The 20,745-nt window shown below is 37.2% G+C and overlaps 1 protein-coding gene across 9 annotated transcripts in view; it reads right to left on the reverse strand.

Moving 5' to 3' along the window:
- Window positions 1-376: 376 nt before the first annotated feature.
- The window catches only part of PUM2 (pumilio RNA binding family member 2), a 68,889-nt gene continuing 48,520 nt past the window's right edge, over window positions 377-20,745 (reverse strand). For 4 of the 9 annotated variants that reach the window (XM_063150895.1, XM_063150891.1, XM_063150889.1 and 1 more), the window contains exons 13-21: window positions 17,678-17,914; window positions 11,174-11,441; window positions 10,495-10,624; window positions 8,802-8,936; window positions 8,401-8,538; window positions 6,591-6,716; window positions 5,924-6,045; window positions 4,026-4,218; window positions 377-3,297 (exon numbers count right to left, since the gene is read on the reverse strand). In XM_063150895.1, the coding sequence (XP_063006965.1) occupies window positions 3,166-3,297; window positions 4,026-4,218; window positions 5,924-6,045; window positions 6,591-6,716; window positions 8,401-8,538; window positions 8,802-8,936; window positions 10,495-10,624; window positions 11,174-11,441; window positions 17,678-17,914 (1,481 nt within the window). In that variant the 3' untranslated portion in view covers window positions 377-3,165. The remainder of the gene's footprint in view (window positions 3,298-4,025; window positions 4,219-5,923; window positions 6,046-6,590; window positions 6,717-8,400; window positions 8,539-8,801; window positions 8,937-10,494; window positions 10,625-11,173; window positions 11,442-17,677; window positions 17,915-20,745) is intronic. The other 5 variants (XM_063150898.1, XM_063150894.1, XM_063150893.1 and 2 more) reach the window with 3 other exon arrangements.

Raw genomic sequence — 20,745 nt, forward strand, 5'->3', positions numbered from 1 at the left:
GAAAAATCTCCGGGGCAGTAACAGAAATGAGTGTGGATCCAGGGATGCCACAGAGAGCTAACAATTTCTTCTCTCATTTGAAAGCTAACCCCCTCAAATGCTCCTGAACTCATCCTGAATGCAGGGATGTAAAAAGAAACTGTCACCAGGCTGTAGCCTTCACTAGGCATCAGTAAAGACATTGCATAAAATAGGAAGGTTTAGCTGCTCAAAAATGCCCTCTGCAAATTTAACGATCTAATCCAGGGTTCTTCAATAATTGCCCAGTTCCTATCAGAACAAGTGAGCGAGCACCTTCCCAAAGCTGAGCTCCACAGACACAGGTAAGTCACATGAGAATATGGCTGCTTTCCTACAGGAAAAACACAAGACCAGATATATTTCACACAGTGTTATTCACACATTTTCATTTTGATTTTTACAGTATATACACGTGAACATTACATTATTCAATACGAGCCACCTGGAGTCAAACCTAATCAAACTGGTCCATAAACAATCTATATCAAAAAGCAATACTTGAGCAAAAAGTCTAGTGGTTCTACCCAAACCCTAAAATAGTTGAAAGGAAATCCAGTGATTTTCATGTTCCTGGATAGAATTTGTGCACAAATGATCTGAGGAGAGCAAGTGGAAGATTATACTCAAGATATTGAAAGCACCAAGGATGACAGTTACAGGACTGTTTGAATTCAACCATGGCATGAGTGCTGCAGGGACAAAGTACAGAGACATTTTCAGTTTCTGCCTGGACATCCCCAAAAGCCTGCTGTACTGTCTTAGGTGTTGAAGGAATGCCGGCTCTGTGGATTATAACACACGGCACAGGTTCACAGGGTAAAGACAGTCACTGAGAATTGATGTGTCCAAGGGAGTGGCTCAAAGTCATCCTTTGGGTGACTACAGGAAAGCTCTGGCTCCAATGACTGGGCTGGTACCTCTGGGGGGGAATTTTGTGAACTGCCATGCAAAAACTACTTGGCAATTAGAATTGTGCTTACTCAAAATAACGAGGCCTCCTACTTCACTTCATGCAGGCACTGGAAGTAGGCCGGAAGAGACTTTGCCATTTGCCTATTAAGGAGTTCTCACTACCATTAGAAACGCAGTGCCTCAGATGTCTGCTAGACAGCAGTTATGTAACCCTGGTACCAACAGTAACATGACAAATTCCTCATACAAGTTTGTACCACTACTATTTTCTTTCTCATGATCACACCCCTACCAAAACAGCCTTTTATTTGATCAATGCTCAAGACATTGTTTCCAAACTACCACGTTGATCAAAACTTTAGGTTAAGCCATCCAAATGAACATTTTACACAAAATACTTACTTCAACAACATACAAAGCACTTTCTTTATCTTTCAGAAACTGAATATACAAAGTAAGCTTTTTCCAAAATATTTCCATAGGCAAAGGATTAAAAAGGATTTTAATTATACACATATGGTCACAATTCTGCCTTAAAAAGATCATTGGGAAATGTACATAAGGCCGCTTGTATATGTACATCATCTTTATGTTACTGTTACAATGTCATATGTCCAGAGAAAAAAAATCGACAGTATCATACATATTTGCTTTACGCTGCGAGAAGGCTATTCAAAAATACAGTACTCTTCTGTACAAAAAATTCATGCCACATTTATTAAGATGGAAGAAGCATTGGTTTCTGTAATAACCAAATATTTCAGTCCACTTCTTACTATGCTTATTTATCCTGATTTAAAATTTGAACAGATTGATTTCCCAAAGTGTCCATATGAACAGATTCAACAGCTATGTTATAAACAAAACATAATGTTTCTCACAATAGATAAAAAGAAAGCTGGTTCATATTTTTGAAACCATATAAAGATAGAATTTTAAAAAAATCACTCTTGATTTGCTGAAATAAATTTACATTATACAACACTATATGCTGGGGGAAAGAAGGGAATGAGGATATGAATATACACTAAAATGCAAATTTTTGTCCCAAAAAGGAGTAAAACAAATTACATTTACAGCATGAAGGTTTACAAATGTACATCTGTACAACCAAGGTAAGCATCACTACTAAATTAGCAAGGCTTTGTAATAAACATCGAAACGAGAGATTTGTTTTCAAACTGTAAACTTACACCTATTAACTACACGTATACAATGCATATATTTATAGGAAGCAAAAAGCTATCTGAATATTTAATCAATCATGCTTAAATGTTGAGCTATCAAGTTTACTTTTCAGTGGCCCCTTCTCTTTATCATTACCTATTTTTTGCATCTACAGTGAGAAAGCAAAATAAATGCTCAACACTTTCAAATCCTTACAATTCTATATGCAAAATAAAAAAATACATATCTCTACTCTTCCTGCATTGTAAAACTGACTGTAAAGTTAATACAGGTTCACTCCTTTTCCAACAGAGTACTTTGCTGAATGGAAGTACCACCATCATTTTAATCCCTCTACCTTGTACAACAATTAAATATATAAGTATATACAGCACTTTATTTTTAATACATAGCTAGAGAAAACCTTAGGGCATGATTTAAAAAAACCTGTATCCACAGCAAGTGCCAAAACCTAATCTTTTAAAGTTTCCATCGTTTTGTTCTTCCCTACTTTAATTTGCTGTGCCCTGTTTGTTATTTGGATAGGATGTTGTGAACCACCAAAATACAACTTAACTTTTCAACATGTTAAATGATGTTTATGCAGCTGATCAATTTTAATCTGGTATAAAAGACTTCACACAAAAGGGAAAAATAAGGATTAATTCTATATACAACTCTATAAACCTGTTGTGCTATGATGCTGGGTAGACCTACCAGATTGCAAGCCAGTGTATTAAAAGAATACTGTACTTTTTCCCTTTAAAAACTATTTCAGTGACTTTACAAGGTAAAAATTTACAAAATATGTGACAGCTATTTTGATACAATTACATCATATACAGGCATTCTGTGCTTTGCCAGCCATCCAATCTGATAGGTCTCCGGATCAGGGCTGGAGATTTTTTTTAACAATTCACTCCCCAAAAATATACACAAGAATAAAAATTTTACAAATGGATGAACAAAGTCAATAAATAGATTTAAAAAAATCAGAACATTTAGAGTTAAGTTGTAGGTTTTGATAATTCACAATTTAATTTTTCTTCTGTTTCTCTTTGTCTTTTACAGCATCCCATTTGGTGGTCCACCAATTGGCCCCAGATCAGCACTGTTCTTCAGGTAATACTTCTCCAGCTTGGCCAGAATGTGTTTGCCATAGGTGTATTTACGCAGAGTCGTGATGTGGGGTCGGATCTGTAATAAGAAACACGTTTGGCTTTTTTAACATCCAGACTTTTAAGCAGAGGTGACTACACTTTGAAAAAATTATGCAAAAAGATGTCAGAAGCCTGTATTTCAAAGTGCTGGAAGTTTCTGGAAAGATGTAAAACTGGTGATTTTGACTCATCAAATAACTGATGTTCCTACTGCAGGAAAACGGAGGCAGTACTTTGTGGGAGAGCCCTGTTGGTGACTGGGGGAAACAGAGCTCCTGCAGGAATATCTTGGGCCCTGTGTTAAATAGCCTCTGGCCATTATGGCAACAGTACACTTCTCCATGTCTGGATATTCTTAAGTAGAAATGTGCCTGTATGCTAGAAGTGTGGCAATCTCTTTTTGGGGGAACTGCAGAGTGAATTTATAGCCACAACCAGGAAATAAAAAGAGAAAACCATATTTCTCCTGTTATATTAATAGTGATGACAGATACTACATTTTCCTGTTACAAGTATTTTCACATAAAAGCTGGCATGAAGACAGAAGATGAAATCCAACTACTAAAACTTTCCTTTTTTAGCTCAGTGCTCAGAGACCTGAATGTTTTCTCCTTTACCAAGCTCCACTGAATGTCATGGAGCTTGGTGAATGTCACCAAGCTCTAGATTACAGAAGCGTTGAGTTTTACACCTGCAGGGGAAGGTGCTGTGGCAGAACAGCTCCCAGCCGTGTTTCTGAATCCCTGCAAGCACGCACACCCATACCTTGTGCATGATGATCTTCCTCTGGGCGGGCTCGGCCATGTCGATCATCTTCTGCACGACGTAGTTGGCGTACTGGTCCTTCATCATGGTGTATAAGGCACTGTGCGGGCCGTCGTTCTGGCAGCACACCTCGTCGATCAGCAGGGCTCGCTCCGCGCGCGACGCGTGCGTCACGCACTTCTCCACCACGTTGCTGAAAAAGAGGGCAAGTCCACGGTGGGACTGTGTGGCCGCATTTCTCCTCACAGAGAAAAGCAAGGCACAGCTTCCCAAGGATAAGTTCTGGGAATTGCAGCAAGGAACCTCAGAGAAAGAAAAAACCAATTCTTATCTCATTTACTGCTCCTGTTTTGGAATATGTGGAATGTTGTGGAAGATTGTCTACCTGAAGGGAATTGGTGATTGAATTCTGGTGCGTTTTGATTCACTGACCTATTGAATCCACGTGTGTGTGTCAGGACTGTCGGCTGACAGTCACAGGATTCTGTTCAGTTGAGCTGAGTGCTTGTGCAGATTCAGCTTAGATGTAGTGTAATGTAGTATGGAATAATATAGTATAATAAAGTAATTATTTAGCCTTCTGATATCAATGGAGTCAGATGCGTAATTTCCTCCCTTTGTTGGGGTTACCTTGATTTCCGACAGGACTGGAGGTGTAACATTTTTTCAGGTAACTACTATCAATTTCTCTGGAACTTTATCAGTTCTTCAGGGTTCTTAATGCCAGTGAAGTACATATTACAAATGAATGCATCAATTCCTCATTTCCAAATCTCCAGTCTAATGACTGAGGAAGTTAGTCACCACATCACTACTACTTCATCCATGTGACAGAGTTATTTTCTGATTATCTGGTAGGAGAGACTTTTCCACTGAAACTACATAGGTGTACTGGACTTCAGGCTGCAGATGTGTTCTAGCACATCTATTTTGGTTGTGGGCCCTTTGAAGACCCAACAGAGAATGCCAGGAATGAAGACTCCTACTTTGTGAATAAAGGCACTTTCCAAGAGCATGCCTACATCAGAGATTCCATCAAATATTCTTCTGTAGAGCAAGCCTCTGACCTTCCAGTTTATTTCAGAAGCAGGAAAGGCCATCAAAGCTTGTAACATAGCAAAATGATCCCAGTCCTAAATCAGTGCTTTAAAAATTAGCAAGTTAGAGGATTTTGAAGAGTTCTATTCAGCCCAAAAAAAAAAACAAACATCCAAATAAACTAGTTCGCTAGTGGTTTTAAAAACAAATGCCCCCATAAAGTCACAGTGCATTTCTACGTCATTTTGATGATAAGGTTACTCTCACTAAATCACCTAGAATGAATTCTCAGGTGTATTTTTCTTTCACAAAAGGCACATAATCCATATTTCAGCAAAAAGCACAAAAGGAGGAGTTGTAGGTTCCAATTTCAGAATAGTTGAGTCCTCCTACAGCAGTCTTTCAGACTTTCTAATACAGAAAATCCTTGTCAGACTGAACTACCATTTTTTAAAGCTAGCCTTGTTATACTTGCAAATTGCTAGGCAGGATTGAGAGTCAGCAGGTCCCAGCTCATTGTCATCAGCAAATCACTCAAGTTCCAGCAGAGCTTTTCACCTGGCTCTGGGCATCCTTACGTGAAAACCTGGAACACGTTCCCTGCACTTGCACAAAGTGAACAAAAGCCATCTCATAAACCCACAGAACCTCCTTTGTTTTGCTACAGAACATTTGTCTCTTCCCTTCCCCAAACCTAGTATAAAAATATCACTACCATTCATCTCTGTAAGAATATGTAATTTCAGGAGGTAAGATAATAAAAAAAAATTATTGTATCCCTTTAGTAACACAAGAAATAAATCCAGTATTACAACTTTACAAGGTTAATGAATCTTTAGTATATGAAAGTTATGCAATACCTGGCAAATTTGTGCTGACTCAGAGCTAGAACTTTTCCTCTTATTTCTGAAACGATTTTGCTTTTGTCTTCAGGACGACCATGCTCCAGTACATGTTGAATAACGTAATTTCCATATTGATCCTGAAAATAAGAGGACTTAAATTTTCTCTTGTGTTCACACCAAATAACGAATACTGACAGCTGTTGTACATAAGCATAAAGTATGAAATTACTCTTTGCATGGATATAAGGAAAAAACAATGTCAAAATTATAGAAGCAAATGTAAGCAGATGTAAGAAATATTTCATCAAGAATTACTTAATGGACCACAAATTTCACATGAAAAATGTAAGTAATTTGTAAAACCAGTGTTTTGCTAGAGCATCTTTTATCCTCTTAAAGAAAGAAGTCCTCAAATTTAAGATCATCATACTTTCTTAACAGCTGTAATATTCCCCTGAACACCAAGCTACAGTGAAAGGGTAAGAAAAATGCTTTTTATATCTTCTTTGCCTCCCAACTTCCACATTCATTTTCATTAAAACTATAGAAGGAAAGAAAAAAAAAAACAAAACAATGTCTACAAAACTAAAAAGAGTCAAATGCATTTAAACTAGGATACAGGAGTAAGTGATGATAACAAAAAGCTCTGAAGTGCATTGACAATGAGCCTACGTGCACTGACCTGCACCAGCTGCTCTGTGTGTTGATGCAGCTCTTCTAAGATTGGCAGAGTCTGCTCAGCAGTGCAGTGCTCCAGAATACGCTGGATTACTCTACAACCATATGGATGAGTTGAAAGCACAAATACCTTGAAAACAGGATTGCAAACTGAATTAAACCAACTGAAACTCACATCTATTGCAATATTGCTGCATTCAAAATGGAACTGAACACACCAACTACTACTAAAAAAAAGTTTTGTCTGCTCAGACCAGAATTCCACTTCCAGGGAAAGTCAGGAAAAGATGAAAAAGCAGGTTTTTGTGTGTCAAGGACTCCAGAAAACATACAAGAACCCAAGTACTCATTACAATGTTTCTAGCCTACATAGCTGCAGAGGAAAACCTGGAAGTATGACCCTTAGGTAACTGCTGTTCGAATTTAAAGCTTTCCTTTTTACTTTCTTATCAAATTTCAAGACTTTGACACTTATAAAAAGGAATTCAGTAACAATGGCTGATTTTCACCAATTTCATGTTCCAGTATACACAATAAGCTCCCAGTTACAGATACAAAGTTTGTAAGTAACTACTCAAAACATACAGCCAAATCTTGCTTATTCCTTCTGCTTGCTTCTCCTGAAGCTACATTTGTGATTTGGGGGTTAATTACAAAAACTTCATTGTTGGTCAGAACTGAACACAGAATCTTGTATGATTAGGCATCAACTCAAAATGCAGGAGAAAATTACAAGTAATGTCACAAGTGTAACATTTTTCATTTGCCATTTCACATTAGCTACTATTTTCTACATTTAATTACCTGGTGCTTAGGATGGATGTTCAGTACATAAACTCACACTTTAGTCAAGGGGCTCTATTTACAGTTTAAAAAATGCATCTCATGTACCTCATACACCCTCATACACACTTTTGGTGTAAAAAGACCAAACCCTAGAAACCTTGGTATGCAATTTAGTACTATGTACAACAATAATTCAGGTATTGCTGTTGTGTAAAATGAGAAAGATATTGTAGATTTTATTAGGAAATACATTTGGCAATCCATTAAAGTAAAATTTAGTTATATAGCCAAGTTAGTAAGATTTTTACTATTCTATTTACAATTCTTCTCAAGACTATAAAAGTACACGCTTGTCTCAGAGGATTAAAATGCTATTTAGCTGCAGCACATTCACTAGCCTGCAGCACAATATCAATCTTATGGTAATAATGCTTTTTGGGAAACAAAACAAAAACCTCAATCTGAAGTAAACAAATACTACACCTCCTTCACACTAGTCCATATGTAGGGAACAGATTAGTGAATTTCATCACTGCAGTTCCTTAAGGACTGACATTCATTGGGAAACATTGAAAGACACACGTGCAACAGGACAGGAAAATGTAATTTTTAATGAAAAATGTATACTAGAGAGCATGTATGTTGTTATTATTGTATAAAAAATGGCCCTGCCAAGAGCTGTGAAGGAAATGTGAAATGGTGCTATCACAACACACAAACACAAAGCCTGGGCATGCAAAGTCCCTTTTATGTCTTTTTATTACATAAATATTTATTATTATTTATAATGCATACAAACATGTCTTTCTAGAGCCTTATGTCCAACAAATTAATTTTTTTTACAGCATGTTAACTGCCTCTCCAACAGCTTTTCCATGCCATCATTCCCTTTTTCATTCTATTTAAAATAAGCTGAGTGCAAAGCGGCAAATGCTATCTTGTACATGCAAATGATGGAGAAAAACCTGCAAATCTTCTTCCGTGAAATCTAAGCAACCTGCAAAGAGGAAATGAACAATTGGCACTACCTGTCCTTTGAATGCATCAATGATGAACTGGAGTGACTGGGGCTGAACACACTCAATGCATTTTTGTACGACGTGGTTTCCATTTTGATCCTTCACACATTTCAGAACATGGCCATCCAGCTCTTTCACCATTTCATTCTGGAAAAACAAAGATTATCCTTTATGATAATGATGGTATTTCCCCCACCCCGCCTTCTTTAAATGGGAAAAAATTTAATTTCATCCTGACTCCAACCTTCATATTCACTGGTGTTAACTGTGTACCTCAGTACTTTCATTTAAACAACTATTTTAGCCACCCAGCATATTTCATGATGAAGGGAATAATCATCAATTTAATCAAGTAAAAAGAGGGATACAATAAAAATAAATAAAATGAAAAAAGCATTGCTCTAACTTACAATTACCTGCTGGTCAGGTGAGATTGACTCGAGAGCTTTCTGGATGACACGACAGCCATACATCTGCAGGGCCAAGGGCAGGACGTGACCACGGATGCGTGTTGCTAGGGCTAACTTCTGATCCAGGCTTCCAAACTGAAAGCAAATAAATATCCTGTTAACAAATTAAGACATACTGCAGCATGCTGGAATTTACATGTCAGAGTAAGTACTGTCAGGATGTACATGACTGTAACATTTGAATAATTTTTCACTTTGTATTTTAGTGGGGATATTTACCAGAAGCTTTTCTTTTCTAAATGCAACATTTTGTAATATTCCACATCCAGTTCACATACCTGCTATCAAATGCATGACCTTGAAAGACAACAGAAGAAATAATACAGTTTATATTTGCCTGTCTGTAGGAATATTTAAGTGCAATAAACCACTTTTTCAAATAAATTATACTGGCAAACTGATCACAGGTCACTATTATGCATGAATCCAAACCAATTTTCTATCTCAAAACTTGTGTAATGTATCTCGCATCTTGTAAGAGAGGACACAGAAGTGACCAGCTGGACAACCAGCTGATGTCACAGCAATATTCTTGCAGCATTGCTGAGAATGGTCAAACTCCACACCTGTAGTCAGCTCTGAAGAAAGCCTGACCAACAACTTCACCTACCTACCTATACAGTAAAATGAGGTCCCCTATTACATGTAAGGTCACATGAACTTTTCTTGAGAAGTGTTCTGCAGAATTAAGATGAAAACATTCAGCTACCAATGATTAACTGTGTATTCATCCACCTTAACATTATGGAAAAAATAGCAAATGATGACCCTTAAGCAAAATCAAGATCTTGTATATCATACGTCAGTGACACTTTACAGAAGATATTTTGACTGGCTATTAAAAAAGAAGTAAAAAATGAGGACATTATTTTATAGATTATTGAAAAAATTACATTCTTGTTTTTTACAGCAAGTATCTTATTTCTTACTGGACATTTTCCAGCACCACCTTCTTGCCACAAGTCTTTGATATGGCCCTTGATTTAAAGTACAGTATACTAGATACCTTTCCCACATATAACTTTTCCCAGGACAGAGGTATTACTTTTTTCTTCTCTCTGCAAGCCAAATCTTGTAATTCTTTGATTAAGCCTTTTTTTTTTTTTTTTTTTTACCATATGATTTTTAAGAGAAGACAAATCTGTTTTAAATACTAGTTGTAGTAATATTGGATATATCTTATGATGGATACCTCTTACTCAAAATTCTTCTGCCTTTGTACATTTTATGGGAGTTTCCTCATACACAGCCCTGGATGAAGTTCACACAGCTGGTTGAGCTCAAGTGCATCGTCCAGACCATTCTGTACCATGATGCAGTAACCAATAAAAAGCATTTTTAAAATATTTATGTTCCCTTTCATCTGCTGAAAGTCTCTCTAAGTTCTCCTCAGAGGTTTGTGAAGCCTCAATGTGCACAGCGTTCATGCACTACCAGTATAAGGAGAAACTGTGTCCATTATGGCAAAAACCACTGGGTAGAGAACAGAAAACACCCATGCAGAATGACACACCTGAGTTGTGTGGAAGTCATGCAGAATTCTGCTATGGTGTTAAGAAAAGACCAGTTAAATTTAATCAGATTTATAGCACCTCATCTGCATGTCCATCCATACACTTAGTGCTATGCTTACCTCAAAGAACTTCTGTATTACATAGTTTCCAAATACATCAGTCATCAACTGATAGGCTGCTTGCAGGATCTCATTAAATACCATCTGGCGCTCAGCTGGAGTAGCTCGCTCCAGCTTTTGCTGTATAAACCTAAGTGCAAAAAAAAGGTACATTATGCTTTGCATCAACAACAGGAAAACCTCTCAAACACTGTTTCAATGAGACACCTCAAGACTCTAAAGAAAGCAGTCAACATTCATAAAATTTATTAAAATGAAAGTAGTGCCTCTGCATATAAAAGGATACATTTTAGTAAAATTAGGACTTGAAAACTTTAATTTGAAAAGCATTAAAGAAGAAAAGAATAACAGCAACTAAGTACCTGATGATGTACTGACAAAAATAGTTGTACATTCCAGATGCCACATATTTTGTTTTCTTAATCAAGGCCTCTTTGATACCTTAATACTTGAGTTTACAAGTCTAGTTATGAGGCTATTTCTACACTGAGAATTTCTACAGGCAGCTAAATTAATACTACTTTTACAATGAAATTTCTTAAGAGAAGGTCAGCCTAAGAGTGCGTGCTCCAATTAAGATGCTTTGAGGTAAAATGACAAGCACCTCATTCAAAACTTTCATATTAATAAAACAATATCAAAGCAGTCCAATATTATTAACTATTCTTATAATAATTACCTAGAACCGTGCTGGTCTTGGGAAAATTCAACAATATGCCCAACAAGGTCCCTTAGCTGAAGGTTAGGGAAACGATTGTTCCTGAAATCTTCCAGCAGCCGGCTGCGTCCGGAAGGCATAATGTCAGACCTGCTGTAGCGGAGGCGCGAGGGAGGGAAGAGCTGGCTGCTGGAGCTAAAGAGGCTGGAGGTGCTGGCCGCACTGCGATACTTGGCTTCGGCTCCGGGGGCTGCAGAAATATAGCGACCACTACCATTTGTCAGTCCTCCTACAAGGAAGCAGCTCTGTCAGTCACAGCCATGAGAGGGAAGTAAGCAACAGCAAAACAGCAAGTGAACTAAAACTACCGATACACCCTGGAGCCAAAGAAAATAACAGTGCTGTCTTGTTATTTGTATTTACCTCATTGTGGTCAGAGGAGTTAGATAGCTTTATCTTGCAATAAATAAAACCATTATCCTCCTCATTTTTATGTGAAGGGCACCAGGAAAAGAAATGTCATTAGAAGAATATATCAAGGTAGGTAAAGTGAGCACCCACTCAGCCTTACAGAAACTTTAGAACTGGGTGGGCCTTAGGCTTAGTGGGCAGATTTCCACTTCGCGAGTCATACTGGCTTATACCCTTGTTAGTAGTCTTGAAGTTAGCCAATTGTGTCAAAATGGACCATGAAATCTGAACTACCCTTCAGTCCCTACTGAGATACCTTTCCAGCTTACAGCACGTTAAAGGCATTTTTGGGGAGGCACATGTGGTGCCTCTTGCCAGCTGTACCTGTCCTGCAGGTTATTTGATGACTTCAGCATCCTAAGCTTTCAATGTGGTACCTCTCCTCAGCAATAAATATGTCACATTTCCAACCAGGTAACTAAGGATGCTCTACTTAATTATCCAACAACCACAGATATATCAAAGTGAAACTCCTTTTAGAAACATGAAGTCCTTTCCTCACTGCACAAACACTCTCACTTCATCCTTCCTCGCTTTCTAAGCACTGAATCGCCTTCCTGTGTCTATGTCCTGCTCCTGTTTGCTAGTGATTCCACCTACAGCTCCTGTCACTCTACAGTCCTGTGCATGTCTCCTCACACCCTGCTCTCTGATCAGTGTGTGTCACTCTGAACTCCAGCATGCCTCTTCCCTCCACTCTACAAAAGGCAGCAATTATCATAAAACACATCCAAAGCATTTTTCCAACTGCTGTATGATTTTTCAGGGAAATACTCTTACTATACTACAAGCAGAAATACTCAAAGGCGATTCCTACATAGAAACCTCAATTCTACTACTAAAACCAAACTAAGGAAAGAAAAAACCAAACACTCCCTGAAAGTATTGACTATGAATTGGAAAAGGAAAGCATTGTGTCTCCCTGTCTAGGAAGTAACATTGTAATCAAAGCCCTTTCAAAGTCAACAGAATAAATATCTACATTTGAATTTAAAACAAATTGCAGTACGTGCTGTTTGAATGGTGCTCTAGTATAAACCTAATTTTTAAAAAAGGCAAAAAAAAGGAAAAGGAAAAAAAGAAAAAATAAAGAAAAACCCAGCTGACCGTGCCCTAGCCAATCCTTCATTTGGTTCCAAGTATTTATAAGGCCAGGCAACAGCAGTGTTACAGTGGACTGGCTATGTATTGATGGTGAAGTTATCTTTCTCAAAAGGTGAAATTCTAGTACCAGAATCTGAAATGTTAGTGCTCTGCAAGACACATCAAGCATAACATTTATTGCACTATATAGTACTAGGCCCTAAAACAGAAATAATTAGTACTTTTTTTTATAATTAAGTCTTCAAAATTCTGTGATAAACATCAATAAATACTTTATGTCCCATAGTACCTTTCAAAAATCACTAGGTTTTCTTTTAAATTAAGGACTCTTAATTCTCTACAGCCAGAAAAATAAAATTTTTGTAACTATAGTTTTTAGTTTCCATTGACAAACACTATGGTACTAACAACAACAAAAAAAAAGAAAAAAAGAAAAAAGAAAAGAAACACCCAAGATTCTGCAGGTGAAGCAGTGTGCAGAGTGATGGTCTGCCATAATTCCTCCTCTAGGAATGGACTTCTACAGAAAAAAAAAAGTTATGCAGCTGAAATGATGGTATTTCTCATCTGGACTATGTAAATACTGCACAGCAGTGCAATCCTGGCTCCCCTGTAGGTGCTGTGCAGTAACACTATTTAGTATCACGAGAGGGCACCAGAGCCCATCTGCTGAAAGGAACTTACAGGCTGCTTTCCTGTTGCAGGATCACTATTACTCCACTGCTCACATGCTCAATTGTGTGCCAGAAACTAATAGGGCAGTTTTGATCATATGCTCAGTCAACATACATGGTCACAGAACTGAACATGTGAATCAGGAATTGTTTCAGCTTGTTTTTTTTTTTTTTTTAATGAGCCTTCATTTCTTTAAATTAAATGAAACAATTTATCCAGCAAGTAAAATAGAAATTTGGTAGCTTTTAACAAATGTGCTATTTATGTGTAATATGCATTTCCTTCTGAGAATTATTAAGCCTTTTTCAGTCTAATTTGGGAACCATCACTTTTTAAGACTAGTAAGATAACTATGCTGCAACTGGGAGGCTCCTGTCTAGCCTGTGAGACTATTTCAGACAATCACATTAAGCAGGACAATAATACAGGAAGGCTGTACTAACAAAGCACATCCATTGTGCCCAGAAAAACCTGTGGTACTCAGAAAGCAGAACCTTCTAAAACACCGGATACTATTATAAAAAAGAGTAATTTAATTAGTAATTAGCTTTTATTTTCACATAACCTTTAATTACAGCAATGTTAGGGCTCAGTGGCAACTCTGCAGATTTGAAAAACAGTAAAACTCCCAAAATAAAGGCATATTATCTTAGATACTTATTACATGCAGATATAATTGTGAGTACAATGGCCTATTTTCTTCACCAAACTAGGAAAGTAATAGCCTGTATCTTGTCAGTTATATGGGGAACATACCCTATTGAATAAAGCACTAAAAAATTCAAGTACTTACTATACATCAGTATAGGCACACAATTCCAAACTCCTGGGGGAACGAAGTGTGCTGTTCGTTCTTCAGATAATCAATTAGCTACTACTTCTGATCTCATAAAACAAAGATCTCCAAAGCACTGAATAATACTAACATGGTTTTACAGTTTAATTGAACTTAAACCCCCCATGGCTAATCCATAGGGAGGAAAAGGCAGAGAGATATAAAGGGGATATAGATCATCTAAATCAGAGCCTAGTTTCAAGGACACAAAGCATGTTAAATTATTGACTCCTTAACACATTTAGTGTTAAGGAGAACATGAAAAAACATTAAAAATTAGATCCAGGCACATTTATTTTGACAGCATTAGTCTGTTAGTATTTATCAAAGTATTTTTCAATTATTTCTAATAAAGACAGAAAATACGTCTACTGCAGAGTAACTTATTTACACGTGTCAGCAGTTTTTTCTAGCAACACACATACATGTATGTAAATGCTTTAAACTTAATTTCTATTAAGTATTTGCTCATCTGTAAAAAAGCAGCTTCAGCTCACTATAAGTTTAAAGTTTCATTTTCATATGGAAAACAGAATTACACAGATCTATGTATACTTCAGGAATCAATGCACGTGTTTATAATGACTGGTTCCCTGCAGCCCTACAGAGGAGGGGCACAGCTGAGGCAATGCAAAGCTCCCCACACTGCCTTGCCAAGGGGCCTTTACTCTTACCCACAATGACCATCTCTGAAGGTGAAACAGCAATCCCAACTGCTAACAAGACTGGCTCCCAACACACAGGAAACAATTACCTCCAAAAGCCCAGATTTTAGAAATCCTACTCTACACCAGAACTCTATTCTCAAAATGCTGCAATGTATCATCAAACAGGGTAAGGACTACAAATCTAAAAGGGTTTTTTATGACAATGGAAAACCACTTCCTCTTGCAGTTCCTTGTACTTGGGAGTGAAAGGGTAGTTCAAATTCATGACCTTACTGCTCCAGCTGATTACAGTAAAGAAGCAGTTACAGACAACTGACAAATCCCTTCAAATACAGGAAAACTGACACTAGCACAAAGTTATTAGCACATTCCTATTTTAGGATGTTGGATAAAAGTTGGTGAGAAGAGATAAAAACAGCAAAATATCACAAATTTCTTGTAAAAGGGAAATTGCTCTTTTAAGCTACAAATTGCAGCAGTGTCTGACAAAGGGGTTATAAAACCATGCACCCTTTCCCAGTGTAGTGCTCTAGATTCTGGTGGCTGAAACAGGAGCAACTGAGTTTGATGCCCATTTTAAAACAAGAGTTAAACTTAGCTGAACCTGTTGATACAAGCAGGCAGGACAAGTTTGGAAGGTGGAGGGAGAGCTGCATTTGACAGGCATTATCAGAATACCAATGGAAACTGCATGCAGACATGAACTTACAATGTTGTTCTACTCTGAAAAGTGACTACATGGTAACCATACCCCTTATTAAAGTAGACTCCCTGTTTGATTTCAGGTATAACTTCTCACTTGGTGAGAAACCTCTGATTTTTTCATTTTTTGTATGTGAGAACAAAACATGCTTCCAAGAGTGGTTGATGAACACACCAGAATAAATATAACAAGACAGACAATTGACTTCAGAAATAACCTTAAACTCTTACATGGTACACTTTGCATGCAACTGTGCAAAAATATGGCACAGGGCAGAAAGGCTAAAAAAGATTACTGTATTTTTCTGCATTTTTTCTGAAAGCAAATATCCAAAAGTCCTCCATTTCCAAATTTCAGGCTGATTTTGTAATATAGCAAAAAGTTTTTATCAGTAATCAAGGTCCACTTCATTTGGATGATGAAGAGGACACATGGAAGCCAACAAGGTTGTGTCAATTTTCAGAGTACAACTGTATATTCTGGCAGTTACACACTGATCTAGTACATGATTTTAACAAGGTATTAGGCTTAGTTGACACTGCCAAACAGTTCAAAATGGGTCAAAGTCAGTATTTAACAATTTCTGCTGACAGAGGCAATCCTCTGTACTGATCACAGCCTATTTTATCAGAACTGAAAAAAAGTCTTTTAACATTTATCAAATGTGAAACAAACAAAACTTTGAAGATTTAAAATTTTAGATAATGCCTTCCAAAATTTGGTTTAAGTATAGTTTTCAGCAATATGAAAACTATGGTGAGAGTACTTTGAAAAGAAAGAAAGAAAAAGATTTCCATGATAACCCCATTGTCAGATGTTCAGAACTTTCTCAAAAGCCTCCATTTGGGCTGAAACTTTCCATGCTTGGTCTCAGCCCAAAGGTGCACTTTGTAGACCTGAAAAAGGAAAAAAGGTAAGTAAAAAAAAATAAAACGTGCTGAAACATCCCCTTGCCCAGTTTTATTTCGGGTATTCAGCACTTAACCTTGAAGGGGATACTGTACTGCAAATGTAATATACTTTAATTATTCACCTTTGTTATACAAATTAGTCATATTTTTTTTCACTATAGGTGTATTATGGTAGGCATTTAAAATTTTTGTTTCCTGTTTTATTTGCACTAAGAGGTATAGGGGATTGTGCTGCCTATTGCAAGCATGGAACTGTGCATTGAACAATTACTGGAGCAACTGACAACTCAATCTTGAATTAAATCCAGTTCCACTGTATGATTTTAGCATCTAAATTAAATGACTGCAAATATTCGCAGCAGAAAAGGAAAAACTGTATCAGGTAACCTCGGGTTAGAGGCATTATCTTCTAAATATACTGTATACTGTGGTGGGGTTTCTTTAGATCCTTTATTTTTTTAAACTTTTTTTTAAAGAAAGGTTGAGCTCCCATGTTTTCTTACTAGCCAAAAAAAAAATTCAAGAAATTATTTTCAGCATTCCTTAAAAAAATACATCTGATAACAGAGAGCCACCACTAACAATGCCTTTACTACTTCTTTGACAATTTTTTTTTTTTGTCTCCTTCCATCAGTCTGGTGATAAATTAATGTCTTCCTGGCAAAGTAATTGGGCCATGAGGTTAACTGATTCAAAAATCACCTTTCAATACATTTTACATTGAGAGAGAGCACTGCTCACTTTTCTACTTTATCATGGCAAGGGGCATTAATGAAAGTCACTTCACTGTTAAACACATCATCTACAATGTCCTTAAAGCGGCAACACAGTGGAGGAGAAACAAAAATAATGCACCTTTGCTTGTCATACTGTGGAAACATAATAGAAAAAGGACCAATAATTCTTACTGGGCTTCTACAAGGGAAGAAAAACCAGTTGTTGGCCCGATACTGCCAAAAGCTGAGTGCCCTCCACTGTCAAATCAATGAGCATCTGAACATGCTCTTCACCATCAAGAATGGCCCCTCTTCATTACAAAACTGTTTAACAGCAAAGGTAATGTGACATCTCTTATGCAACATATATTTTACACATAGAAATACATACACACATACAAACAAAAAGTGTTTTTTTGGTTTTTGTTTTTGTTTTTTTTACCTAAATGCAAACTGGATGAGGATCCATGTGATGAAAGTGATGGCGGTGGCGTAAGTGAATGTCCTGGCGTTTGGCTTGGCAGAGGCATGCCTATTGGACTTGGAGAGGAGGAAAATCCCAGACTATTGTAAAATGGCTGCCCTATGGGTGCTAGGCTGCTACTAGATCTTTTGTACAAGTCAGAGCTAGTAGATAGAGAATCTCTCCTTGTGGCACTACTACTTGCAGAACTGCCAACTGAAGAAGAAATAAAAAGACCCTAATTACACAGTGTCAACTGAATAAAACCTATCCCCAACTACAGCTGGGCAACAACAGATGCGATCACAATAATTACAGCAATCGTTATGACAAAGACAATCACTGTGATAACCACACATGCGTTTAAGTAAAACTAAGTGGGTATAAACATACCACTGGCAAATAATTTCACCAATGTCCATGTCTTTCAACATTTCACACTAGACTTCTCACAGTAATATTGCAGTACTCTGTTTTAAATGCCTGACTTCAGGCTTTGGGACAAATATGGAATTTATAAGATTAGATTACACTGTCACTTTATTGGATAAATGATTCTAAAAATATTGCCGCTAAATTATTTGATAATTTTTTTTTCCACCATAAATTATTAGTCAGACAGTGATGCTCATTTCAGGAAAAAGTCTAGAGGAAATTTGTTGTTGTTTAAGGGTTCACAAAATAATTTATGTTGATGTTCAGCTGTTTCTGAACTTCCCTGTTTGTGAACCCCTCACCTGTAGGAAAAAAATGACTACTTTAAATTCCCTATGAGAATTATGGCTCTCAAAGAAGTGTTTTGAAAAGATACTATAAAGAGGGAATAGGCCAAGAAAGAAGATGAGAAGCACAGCAGAGATAGGAAAATTAAGTGAGAAATTAAAAACATGATTTTACTGCTATCAGTGTTTCTGAAAGTCAAATTAGACTAGAGGCTTTGGATAACAGTGTATTAGTGAAGGACTGGTTATCCTGCACAGCAGCGTTCAGCAGGGCGATGAGCAGTCTAGGACAAATTAGGAGAACAATAAAAAGCTTTTAGAAATGTTAAATTCTAGTATCTGCTGCATACTAGTGAAGTATTAAACCAGAGTCCCTGTTTTAAACATTGAACATTATTATAATCATGAATCAAACTAAGATTATGGATATTTTAACAACGAATATCTTTCTTAGCTGAATTTGGAAAATTGATTACTACTATTGACTATTTCAACTTAAAAAGGAAAGGTCACAATTTTTACTTCCATCACCTTTGTCCTTTTCAAGTACTTTCCTACTAAAGCTGGCAGCATGGAACAATATAAAGGTCGCCTGAAACTTTCCATTTTTAAGACACTAATTTGTTTTCTCATAACATGAACAACTTGGCTAATATTTTTCATGGCAGGAACTTGCCTGGATAAATTTTTTAATAGAACTTTTGTCTAAACACTGCCATTTCAGAAATACTGGCAAAGAAAGGTGCTTTATCTTTACCAAAATGATCTAGCTACCTCTTTAAGAAGTTGATGCTTTCATGCACTCAGACCAAATATGCCAGCAACAGGAGACCTTTATTTTCACACTCTTAGACTAGACTAAAAATCTTTGCAAAATCATAGTTCACCCAAGTTCAGCACGGATCTGCTACAGACTCATAGCTGAAAACTTAAACTCCTGACCATACACAGCTCGTCTGAGATGGTTGATTAAGGTTGTGCCTGCAACTGAACTTCAGCGTGTCATGTCAAAAACAGACAGTGAAACTGCTGTCCAAGATTCCACCTTGTGTTGGAAAGGCCCATGAGGCAATGAGGAAAGGAAGTTTTCTATTTCAAGTGGCAGGGAGACAAAAGCCAAACACAAGAAGTAGACTAGGGAGAGGGGAAAGAGAAAAAAGGAAACCAGAAGGAAGCGAGAAAGGTAAGACAAAGGAGGCAACAAAGAGACTGCAAGAAAAAGTGGCAAGCACTTTCAGTGGGACTGAGGATGAGAAGAAAGCAGATCTGAAGAAAAGTTAGGCTGCAGAAGGTGTATGTGACTGTGGGGCAAAAAGACTGAATAGTAAGCTGATGATGGGAACACCACACAGTACAAGTAGAAACAGAAACATACTTAGGAGGGAAGCAGGAGATAAATGTTGCCTGGAAACTGGGAAGGAAGACATACTAGAGGAGAAACCAGAAGGAAAAGATACTGGACTAACTAGGCAAGGAGACTGAGAATAAGAAACCAGAAGAGCAAATTAAGGCAACAGTTGAAAGAAGTCTCAAGCTCTGAGACCAGCTCTACAGGCTCTGGCTCAGTGAACCATATCAATGTTAATACAATACTACATGATGGACTGCCATTTTTCCATCTTTCAGCGTTTCTTATTCGGCTAAATTACTGCAGCTTAACAAGTTACCACAAAGCAGCCGAGCTGCATTTTCACACACAAAACAAGCAAAGCTCACAAAACACAGAAGATAAATTGCATTAGCTTACTCCTCTTCCCCCCTCACTATCTAATCCAATTCCTTTACAGCTGTTACAAGCCAGAAGGCGGCATCTGGAAAGCTGCCACAGTTGATCTAATTCTTGGCTACCTGTTAAGCTGCAGTGACTTATCATCATGTACCTAAACCTTTAAAATGGAGTATGAATAACTTTATTATAAAAGAACAGAGACTGTGAGTACATACAGTCATTTATATGGTATGTTTGCTGCTTTCAGCTGTTACTTTGTTCAGTCATTCAAGCTAGAACATGCTCACCTTCACATTTTTTGCAGCTATTTTTGCCCCCTGCAAAAACTGAAAACATAAGGGCAAAATGTGTTCTGCCATCTATCAGTCTTCATGGCTATATTTTAACTGAAATTCAACATTTTCAACACACTGATGGGAGTTACAAAGAAGCTGAAACCATGGCACAGAAAAAATTAAACTTTTAATTAGCCTCAATATGCATGAATACCACTTGTTTAAGTGCTAATTTGTGAAACTCAATTCATATATACACACAGGCCAGAATTCTAAAAAAAAAAAAAAAATAATCAGGAAGCATTTTTAAGTGGCTATTAG

This window comes from Melospiza melodia, chromosome 3, assembly GCF_035770615.1.
Source record: "Melospiza melodia melodia isolate bMelMel2 chromosome 3, bMelMel2.pri, whole genome shotgun sequence".
In the NCBI taxonomy this organism is placed as follows: Eukaryota; Metazoa; Chordata; class Aves; order Passeriformes; family Passerellidae; genus Melospiza; species Melospiza melodia.